The 11,584-nt window shown below is 44.3% G+C and overlaps 1 protein-coding gene across 1 annotated transcript in view; it reads left to right on the forward strand.

The window, feature by feature from the left end:
* LOC139535253 (endothelin-3-like) overlaps window positions 1–11,184 on the forward strand; it is an 88,892-nt gene extending 77,708 nt beyond the window's left edge. The window contains exons 3-4 of the mRNA XM_071334583.1: window positions 3,126–3,305; window positions 10,951–11,184. Coding sequence (XP_071190684.1) covers window positions 3,126–3,305; window positions 10,951–10,966 — 196 coding nt within the window. The 3' untranslated portion in view covers window positions 10,967–11,184. The remainder of the gene's footprint in view (window positions 1–3,125; window positions 3,306–10,950) is intronic.
* Window positions 11,185–11,584: the final 400 nt, after the last annotated feature.

Consider the following 11,584-nt stretch of genomic DNA (forward strand, 5'->3'; position numbering starts at 1 on the left):
TGTCGGACTGTCAGAACAGGACGTTTATAAATAATAAAAACTTCTCAAATCAGACAGCCAGCTCTTACTTCTTACACCAAAAATGTTGTAATTGTTAATCTCTTAGTGTGAAACAAAAACAGTTCTCCTCAATGTCTTGACTTGATCACAACATTCCAGCCTGCGGCCCTGAGACATAGAGAGAGAGAGAGAGAGAGAGAGAGAGAGAGAGAGAGAGAGAGAGAGAGAGGAAGAGAGAGAGAGAGAGAGAGAGAGAGAGAGAGAGAGAGAGAGAGAGAGAGAGAGAGAGAGAGAGAGAGAGAGAGGAGAGAGAGAGAGAGAGAGAGAGAGAGAGAGAGAGAGAGAGAGAGAGAGAGAGAGAGAGAGAGAGAGAGAGAGAGAGAGAGAGAGAGACAACACGTCTGAAATCAGCTCAATATAATTGAGAAAATTGGAGCACACTAAACAAACAACACGAAGTTGTTTGGAAAAAACAGCTATCCATCTTTTTGACCCCCTACTGTGGGATATACATAAACAGCAACCTTGGGTTAAATCCTCTGCATTATCATTAACAGCGGACTTCTACATTTCCTTAGTGAAAACAACGTACTACCAAATTAACGTACGACAGACCAAGTATTCACCCTAATTGACACACAAACAGAAAACAAAGGCAAAGTCTTCTCATGCGTTGTTGATTTCAAAAAAAGCTTTTGAACCAATTTGACGGTCTGCTATACAAAGTGGTGTTGTGGGAAAAACATACGACATGATAAAATCCATGTACACAATCATTAAGTGTTTGGTCACACATTTCTTCCCACGGGGCCGTGGGGTGAGACAGGGATGCAGCTTGAGCCCCACCCTCTTCAACATATATATCAACGAATTGGCCAGGGCACTAGAACAGTCTGCTGCACCCGGCCTCACCCTACTAGAATCTGAAGTCAAATGTCTACTGATGATCTGGTGCTTCTGTCACCAACCATGAAGGGCCTACAGCAGCACCTAGATCTTCTGCACAGATTCTGTCAGACCTGGGCCCTGACAGTAAATCTCAGTAAGACTAAAATAATGGTGTTCCAAAAAAGGTCCAGTTGCCAGGACAACGAATACAAATTCCATCTAGACACCGTTGCCCTAGAGCACACAACAAACTATACATACCTCGGCCTAAACATCAGCACCACAGGTAACTTCCACAAAGCTGTGAACGGTCTGAGAGACAAGGCAAGAAGGGCCTTCTACGCCATCAAAAGGAACGTAAAATTTGACATACCAATTAGGATCTGGCTAAAAATACTTGAATCAGTTATAGAACCCATTGCCGTTAATGGTTGTGAGTTCTGGGGTCTACTCACCAACCAATAATTCACAAAATGGGACAAACACCAAATTGAGAGACTGCATGCATAAATCTGCAAAAATATCCTCAGTGTACAACGTAGAACACCAAATAGTGCATGCAGAGCAGCATTAGGCCGATACCCGCTAATGATCAAAATCCAGAAAAGAGCCATTAAATTCTACAACCACCTAAAAGGAAGCGATTCCCAAACCTTCCATAACAAAGCCATCACCTACAGAGAGATGAACCTGGAGAAGAGTCCCCTAAGCAAGCTGGTCCTGGGGCTCTGTTCACAAACACAAACAGACCCCACAGAGCCTCAGGACAGCAACACAATTAGACCCAACCAAATCATGAGAAAACAAAAAGATAATTAATTTACTTGACACATTGGAAAGAATTTAACAAAAAAACAGAGCAAACTAGAATGCTATTTGGGCCTAATCAGAGAATACACAGTGGCAGAATACCTAACCATTGTGACTGACACAAAATTAAAGAAATCTTACAGACTCGGACTCAGTGAGCTTGGCCTTGCTATTGAAAAAGGATACCATAGGCAGACCTGGCTCTCAAGAGAAGACAGGCTATGTGCACACTGCCCACAAAATGAGGTGGAAACTGAGCTGCACTTCCTAACCTATTAAATGTATGACCATATTAGAGACACAAATTTCCCTCAGATTACACAGACCCACAAAGAATTCCAAAACAAACCTGATTTTGAGAAATACTAGTGTGCAATCACAGCAGCAAGATTTGTGACCTGTTGCCACAAGAAAAGGTCAACCAGTGAAGAACAACCACTATTGTAAATACAACCCATATTTATGTATATTTCTTTTCCTTTCATGCTTTAACTATTTGCACATCTTTGAAACACTGTACGTAAAATATGAAATGTCTATTCCTTTGTGTAATGTTTACTGTTCATTTTTGATTGTTTATTTCACTTTTGTTTATTATCTATTTCACTTGCTTTGGTAATGTAAACATATGTTTCACCTGCCAATAAAGCCCTTTGAATTTAATTAAATGAAATGCTCTAAAACCATCCTCCTCCACCCTCTCTCCCTCCTTCCTCCTCTCCTCCTCCAGCCTCTCTCCCTCCTCCTCCTCCACACTCTCTCCCTCCTCCTCTCCTCCTCCACACTCTCTCCCTCCTCCTCAACCCTCTCTCCCTCCTTCCTCTCCTCCTCCTCCACCCTCTCTCCCTCCTTCCTCTCCTCCTCCTCCCCCATCTCTCCCTCCTACTCTCCTCCTCCACCCTCCTCCTCTCCCCCTCAGCCTCTCTCCCTCCTCCTCCTCCACAGTCTCTCCCTCCTACTCTCCTCCTCCACCCTCTCTCCCTCCTCTCCTCCTCCTCCACCCTCTCGCCCTCCTACTCTCCTCCTCCACCCTCTCTCCCTCCTCCTCTTCTCCTCTACCCTTGTGTTGTAGATATTTTAAATATACTAATATTTATTTAAAAATAGATTTGCAAGAAATGAAATAAAGCTGTTCAATTGGAAGAGGAACCTATTGATATGTACGGTATGGTACATGGGAAACCTAGTCTGAATGTGTTCAACTGAAACTGCATCAGAGAGATGCAGAAGGCTGCCTTTATCCATGTCATCGGCACTCAAAGAGAAGTTGTGCCTTGCTCAGTGGCAGAACAGCAGAATTTTCTACCTTGGGGATTCGAACAAGCAACCTTTTGGGGGTTACTGTCCCAATGCTCTAACAGCTACACTACCGCCGGGCTACCTGCCACCCCTTTGCTAATGATTTGTGTGTGTGTGTGTTTGTGTAGGCGTACAGTGCCGTACGGTATGTCCAGCTACAGAAGCTCCCAGCGTGTACGTCGCTCCAGTGAGAGAGGAGGAAGAGGAGGAGGAGGAGGAGGAAGAACAATAGGAGGAGGGAAGGAATCAGAGCGCTGTGTGTGTGCAGAGCAGACGGACTTAGAGTGCAGCAGATTCTGCATTGACAGGTTGGAACACACACACACACACACACACACACACACACACACACACACACACACACACACACACACACACACACACACACACACACACACACACACACACACACACACACACACACACACACACACACACACACACACACACACACACACACCACATAAGTCATGTTTTGATATAATTTCTTATTTCTTATTCCTCTGTGGCTGTAATGAAGAGTTTAGGACTAAATATTACTCCACACTTCAACACTATTGATATTCAGATCACACACACGCCTGTTTGAATGAGGACGGCAGACTTTAGAATGTCGTTTTCCTTCGCAATTGATTTAACACATGCACACACATACACACAGACACTTATGTGGCGCATGTGGCTTTTATCAGATATAAATGACAGATTTACAAAATAGGTCCTACCATATCCAGGTATATATCAGATGGTTTAGGCGCCATCAGGTCAGCGGGTTCTCATATCTAATGTTACCTTTCAATTTCAGACACTTTTTTTTTCATATCACACTTGGATATTAACTGTTCAATCAATATTTGCCAACCTCTGAATGCTTTAGAGACAAGATTAGCTCTTTGATTCTGCTGTCAGTAAGTAGATCTATCTTCTACCCTGTCTTATCTGTCCAACACGACACCTGCAGAGACGTACTGCAGAGGCTTGTTGTGCATTCTCCTGCCTTGCCCTGCCTCTGGCAGTTAACTCAGTTCAGTCAAAGACGTTAGAGACTATTCTATCCCAGACATCTAGAGACTATTCTATCCAGGCTGGACAGCTAGAGACTATTCTATCCAGGCTGGACAGCTAGAGACTATTCTATCCAGGACAGCTAGAGACTATTCTATCCAGGCTGGACATCTAAAGACTATTCTATCCAGGCTGGACAGCTAGAGACTATTCTATCCAGGCTGGACAGCTAGAGACTATTCTATCCAGGCTGGACAGCTAGAGACTATTCTATCCAGGACAGCTAGAGACTATTCTATCCAGGCTGGACAGCGAGAGACTATTCTATCCAGGCTGGACAGCTAGAGACTATTCTATCCAGGCTGGACAGCTAGAGACTATTCTATCCAGGACAGCTAGAGACTATTCTATCCAGGCTGGACAGCGAGAGACTATTTTATCCAGGCTGGACAGCTAGAGACTATTCTATCCAGGCTGGACAGCTAGAGACTATTCTATCCAGGACAGCTAGAGACTATTCTATCCAGGACAGCTAGAGACTATTCTATCCAGGCTGGACATCTAAAGACTATTCTATCCAGGCTGGACATCGAGAGACTATTCTATCCAGGCTGGACAGCTAGAGACTATTCTATCCAGGCTGGACAGCTAGAGACTATTCTATCCAGGACAGCTAGAGACTATTCTATCCAGGCTGGACAGCTAGAGACTATTCTATCCAGGCTGGACATCTAGAGACTATTCTATCCAGGCTGGACAGCTAGAGACTATTCTATCCAGGCTGGACATCTAGAGACTATTCTATCCAGGCTGGACAGCTAGAGACTATTCTATCCAGGCTGGACATCTAGAGACTATTCTATCCAGTCTGGACATCTAGAGACTATTCTATCCAGGCTGGACATCTAGAGACTATTCTATCCAGGCTGGACAGCTAGAGACTATTCTATCCAGGCTGGACAGCTAGAGACTAGTCTATCCAGGCTGGACATCTAGAGACTATTCTATCCAGGCTGGACAGCTAGAGACTATTCTATCCAGGCTGGACAGCTAGAGACTATTCTATCCAGGCTGGACATCTAGAGACTATTCTATCCAGGCTGGACAGCTAGAGACTATTCTATCCAGGCTGGATAGCTAGAGACTATTCTATCCAGGCTGGACAGCTAGAGACTATTCTATCCAGGCTGGATAGCTAGAGACTATTATATCCAGGCTGGACAGCTAGAGACTATTCTATCCAGGCTGGACATCTAGAGACTATTATATCCAGGCTGGACAGCTAGAGACTATTCTATCCAGGCTGGATAGCTAGAGACTATTATATCCAGGCTGGACATCTAGAGACTATTCTATCCAGGCTGGACAGCTAGAGACTATTCTATCCAGGCTGGACATCTAGAGACTATTCTATCCAGGCTGGACAGCTAGAGACTATTCTATCCAGGCTGGACAGCTAGAGACTATTCTATCCAGGCTGGACAGCTAGAGACTATTCTATCCAGGCTGGACATCTAGAGACTATTATATCCAGGCTGGACAGCTAGAGACTATTCTATCCAGGCTGGATAGCTAGAGACTATTATATCCAGGCTGGACAGCTAGAGACTATTCTATCCAGGCTGGACAGCTAGAGACTATTATATCCAGGCTGGACAGCTAGAGACTATTCTATCCAGGCTGGACAGCTAGAGACTATTCTATCCAGGCTGGACAGCTAGAGACTATTCTATCCAGGCTGGACAGCTAGAGACTATTCTATCCAGGCTGGACAGCTAGAGACTATTCTATCCAGGCTGGACAGCTAGAGACTATTCTATCCAGGCTGGACAGCTAGAGACTATTCTATCCAGGCTGGACAGCTAGAGACTATTCTATCCAGGCTGGACAGCTAGAGACTATTCTATCCAGGCTGGACAGCTAGAGACTATTCTATCCAGGCTAGACATCTAGAGACTATTCTATCCAGGCTGGACATCTAGAGACTATTCTATCCAGGCTGGACAGCTAGAGACTATTCTATCCAGGCTGGACAGCTAGAGACTATTCTATCCAGGCTGGACATCTAGAGACTATTCTATCCAGGCTGGACATCTAGAGACTATTCTATCCAGGCTGGACAGCTAGAGACTATTCTATCCAGGCTGGACAGCTAGAGACTATTCTATCCAGGCTGGACAGCTAGAGACTATTCTATCCAGGCTGGACAGCTAGAGACTATTCTATCCAGGCTGGACAGCTAGAGACTATTCTATCCAGCCTGGACAGCTAGAGACTATTCTATCCAGGCTGGACATCTAGAGACTATTCTATCCAGGCTGGACAGCTAGAGACTATTCTATCCAGGCTGGACAGCTAGAGACTATTCTATCCAGGCTGGACAGCTAGAGACTATTCTATCCAGGCTGGACAGCTAGAGACTATTCTATCCAGGCTGGACATCTAGAGACTATTCTATCCAGGCTGGACAGCTAGAGACTATTCTATCCAGGCTGGACAGCTAGAGACTATTCTATCCAGGCTGGACAGCTAGAGACTATTCTATCCAGGCTGGACATCTAGAGACTATTCTATCCAGGCTGGACATCTAGAGACTATTCTATCCAGGCTGGACAGCTAGAGACTATTCTATCCAGGCTGGACAGCTAGAGACTATTCTATCCAGGCTGGACAGCTAGAGACTATTCTATCCAGGCTGGACAGCTAGAGACTATTCTATCCAGGCTGGACAGCTAGAGACTATTCTATCCAGGCTGGACAGCTAGAGACTATTCTATCCAGGCTGGACAGCTAGAGACTATTCTATCCAGGCTGGACAGCTAGAGACTATTCTATCCAGGCTGGACAGCTAGAGACTATTCTATCCAGGACATCTAGAGACTATTCTATCCAGGCTGGACATCTAGAGACTATTCTATCCAGGCTGGACAGCTAGAGACTATTCTATCCAGGACATCTAGAGACTATTCTATCCAGGCTGGACAGCTAGAGACTATTCTATCCAGGCTGGACATCTAGAGACTAGTCTATCCAGGCTGGACAGCTAGAGACTATTCTATCCAGGCTGGACATCTAGAGACTATTCTATCCAGGCTGGACATCTAGAGACTATTCTATCCAGGCTGGACAGCTAGAGACTATTCTATCCAGGCTGGACAGCTAGAGACTATTCTATCCAGGCTGGACAGCTAGAGACTATTCTATCCAGGCTGGACAGCTAGAGACTATTCTATCCAGGCTGGACAGCTAGAGACTATTCTATCCAGGCTGGACAGCTAGAGACTATTCTATCCAGGCTGGACAGCTAGAGACTATTCTATCCAGGCTGGACAGCTAGAGACTATTCTATCCAGTCTGGACAGCTAGAGACTATTCTATCCAGGCTGGACATCTAGAGACTATTCTATACAGGCTGGACAGCTAGAGACTATTCTATCCAGACTGGACAGCTAGAGACTATTCTATCCAGTCTGGACATCTAGAGACTATTCTATCCAGGCTGGACAGCTAGAGACTATTCTATCCAGGCTGGACAGCTAGAGACTATTCTATCCAGGCTGGACAGCTAGAGACTATTCTATCCAGGCTGGACAGCTAGAGACTATTCTATCCAGGCTGGACAGCTAGAGACTATTCTATCCAGGCTGGACAGCTAGAGACTATTCTATCCAGGCTGGACAGCTAGAGACTATTCTATCCAGGCTGGATAGCTAGAGACTATTCTATCCAGGCTGGACAGCTAGAGACTATTCTATCCAGGCTGGACAGCTAGAGACTATTCTATCCAGGCTGGACAGCTAGAGACTATTATATCCCAAACAGCTAGAGACGCCCTTTAACTCTGAGCTAGAGACTATTCTATCCCAGACATCTAGAGACTATTCTATCCCAGACATCTAGAGACTATTCTATCCAGGACATCTAGAGACTATTCTATCCAGGCTGGACAGCTAGAGACTATTCTATCCAGGCTGGACAGCTAGAGGCTATTCTATCCAGGCTGGACAGCTAGAGACTATTCTATCCAGGCTGGACAGCTAGAGACTATTATATCCCAAACAGCTAGAGACGCCCTTTAACTCTGAGCTAGAGACTATTCTATCCCAGACATCTAGAGACTATTCTATCCCAGACATCTAGAGACTATTCTATCCAGGACATCTAGAGACTATTCTATCCAGGCTGGACAGCTAGAGACTATTCTATCCAGGCTGGACAGCTAGAGGCTATTCTATCCAGGCTGGACATCTAGAGACTATTCTATCCAGGCTGGACAGCTAGAGACTATTCTATCCAGGCTGGACAGCTAGAGACTATTCTATCCAGGCTGGACAGCTAGAGACTATTCTATCCAGGCTGGACAGCTAGAGACTATTCTATCCAGGCTGGACATCTAGAGACTATTCTATCCAGGCTGGACATCTAAAGACTATTCTATCCAGGCTGGACATCTAGAGACTATTCTATCCAGGCTGGACAGCTAGAGACTATTCTATCCAGGCTGGACAGCTAGAGACTATTCTATCCAGGCTGGACATCTAGAGACTATTCTATCCAGGCTGGACAGCTAGAGACTATTCTATCCAGGCTGGACAGCTAGAGACTATTCTATCCAGGCTGGACAGCTAGAGACTATTCTATCCAGGCTGGACAGCTAGAGACTATTATATCCAGGCTGGACAGCTAGAGACTATTATATCCCAAACAGCTAGAGACGCCCTTTAACTCTGAACCTGTGGAATAGGGCATGTTTGTTTACCATTTGGGAAAAAAACATCATTAAAGAATTTCCAGGCAGTTTCCACATCAGGAATAAGCTCAAACTTGCTCTAGTCAAAATGAAACAAATCATGAAACAAATCCTGCTCATTAAAACTCTTCACATTTCTCTTACGAATAAAGCGTGGGTTTGTCTTAGGAACCTTAGTATTTCTAACAGCAACAACAGCACAATGGTCACTTAAATCATGACAAAAAACACCAACCGCAGAATATTTATGTGGAACATTTGTCAATATCAAATCAACAGGTAGATTTATCTGGACATTTGGGATTTGGGTGAGTGAGTGAGTTAATCAACTGGGTAAGATTCATAGAATTACAAAACACTTTAAAATCATCAGACACCGGCTTTAACCAACACCAGTTGAGATGTTGACCAATTAAGATAATTTCACTGTAAAGAAGTTTAGACATGAGGTGCATCAGAGAGCAGAGGGGGGGGGGTTCTATAACAGCCAATCACAGATACAGAGAGCAGAGGGGGGGGGGGTCTATAACAGCCAATCACAGATACAGAGAGCAGAGGGGGGGTCTATAACAGCCAATCACAGATACAGAGAGCAGAGGGGGGGTCTATAACAGCCAATCACAGATACAGAGAGCAGAGGGGGTCTATAACAGCCAATCACAGATACAGAGAGCAGAGGGGGGTCTATAACAGCCAATCACAGATACAGAGAGCAGAGGGGGGGTCTATAACAGCCAATCACAGATACAGAGAGCAGAGGGGGGGGTCTATAACAGCCAATCACAGATACAGAGAGCAGAGGGGGGGGTCTATAACAGCCAATCACAGATACAGAGAGCAGAGGGGGTCTATAACAGCCAATCACAGATACAGAGAGCAGAGGGGGGGTCTATAACAGCCAATCACAGATACAGAGAGCAGAGGGGGGTCTAACAGCCAATCACAGTTAGAGAGAGACCCTTTGAAACCTCAAGATTCAAAGCAAGAAATTCCAACTGTTTCCAAATAGTTTCAGACTTTGAAACACTGACAGGGAATTTAGTCGTTATATATATAGCCACACCCCCACCTTTCTTAACCCGATCAGTGCGATACACATTGTATCCATTTATACAAATATCCTTATCAAGAACAGACTTGCTGAGCCAGGATTCAGAAAACACAATTACATCAGCATCAGTTGATTTAGCCCAAATCCTAACCCCATCAATTTTAGACAGGCTGTGTACATTTAAATAAAAAATACCAAAACCAGATCAAGATGTATTTTATCCAGGACAGATATAGACTATTCTATCCAGGACAGATAGAGAGTATTCTATCCAGGACAGATAGAGACGATTCTATCCAGGACAGATAGAGACTATTCTATCCAGGACATATATAGACTATTCTATCCAGGACAGATAGAGACTATTCTATCCAGGACAGATAGAGACGATTCTATCCAGGACAGATAGAGACTATTCTATCCAGGACAGATAGAGACTATTCTATCCAGGACATATATAGACTATTCTATCCAGGACAGATAGAGACTATTCTATCCAGGACAGATAGAGACTATTCTATCCAGGACAGATAGAGACTATTCTATCCAGGACAGATAGAGACGATTCTATCCAGGACAGATAGAGACTATTCTATCCAGGACATATATAGACTATTCTATCCAGGACAGGTAGAGACTATTCTATCCAGGACAGAAAGAGACTATTTTACCCAGGACAGTTAGAGACTATTCTATCCAGGACAGAAAGAGACTATTCTATCCAGGACATATATAGACTATTCTATCCAGGACAGATAGAGACTATTCTATCCAGGACAGATAGAGACTATTCTATCCAGGACAGATAGAGACTATTCTATCCAGGACATATATAGACTATTCTATCCAGGACAGATAGAGACTATTCTATCCAGGACAGATAGAGACTATTCTATCCAGGACAGATAGAGACTATTCTATCCAGGACAGCTAGGGTATTTTCTATTCAGGGTGGACAGCTAGAGACTATCCAGCTAGAAACTATTCTACCAAAGACAGCTAAAGACTATTTTACTCAGGACAGGTAGATACTATTTTTCCCAGGACAGCAAGAGACTATTATATTTAGGAGAGCTAGAGACTAAATGATTACAGACTGTAAGTGACTATTCTAATCGACTAACGATTCTGTCTTTCCTCTCCCCAGGCAGAGATTACGGTAGTCTCCTGAACAGGAGAAACACATGTCCTGTGTCTACCTGCCCTAAAACATCTTCAACTCGAGTACAACTACTGGAACCTGCTACAGTTCAACTACAGACTGATACCTGATACAGCAACAACTACAGACTGATACCTGCTACAGCAACAACTACAGTTCAACTACAGACTGATACCTGTTACAGCAACAACTACAGACTGATACCTGATACAGCAACAACTACAGACTGATACCTGCTACAGCAACAACTACAGTTCAACTACAGACTGATACCTGATACAGCAACAACTACAGACTGATACCTGATACAGCAACAACTACAGACTGATACCTGCTACAGCAACAACTACAGTTCAACTACAGACTGATACCTGTTACAGCAACAACTACAGACTGATACCTGCTACAGCAACAACTACAGTTCAACTACAGACTGATACCTGCTGCCTCAACAACTACAGACTGATACCTGATACAGCAACAACTACAGACTGATACCTGCTGCCTCAACAACTACAGACTGATACCTGATACAGCAACAACTACAGACTGATACCTGCTACAGCAACAACTACAGTTCAACTACAGACTGATACCTGCTGCCTCAACAACTACAGAC

Source organism: Salvelinus alpinus, chromosome 12 (genome assembly GCF_045679555.1).
Source record: "Salvelinus alpinus chromosome 12, SLU_Salpinus.1, whole genome shotgun sequence".
Classification (NCBI taxonomy): Eukaryota; Metazoa; Chordata; class Actinopteri; order Salmoniformes; family Salmonidae; genus Salvelinus; species Salvelinus alpinus.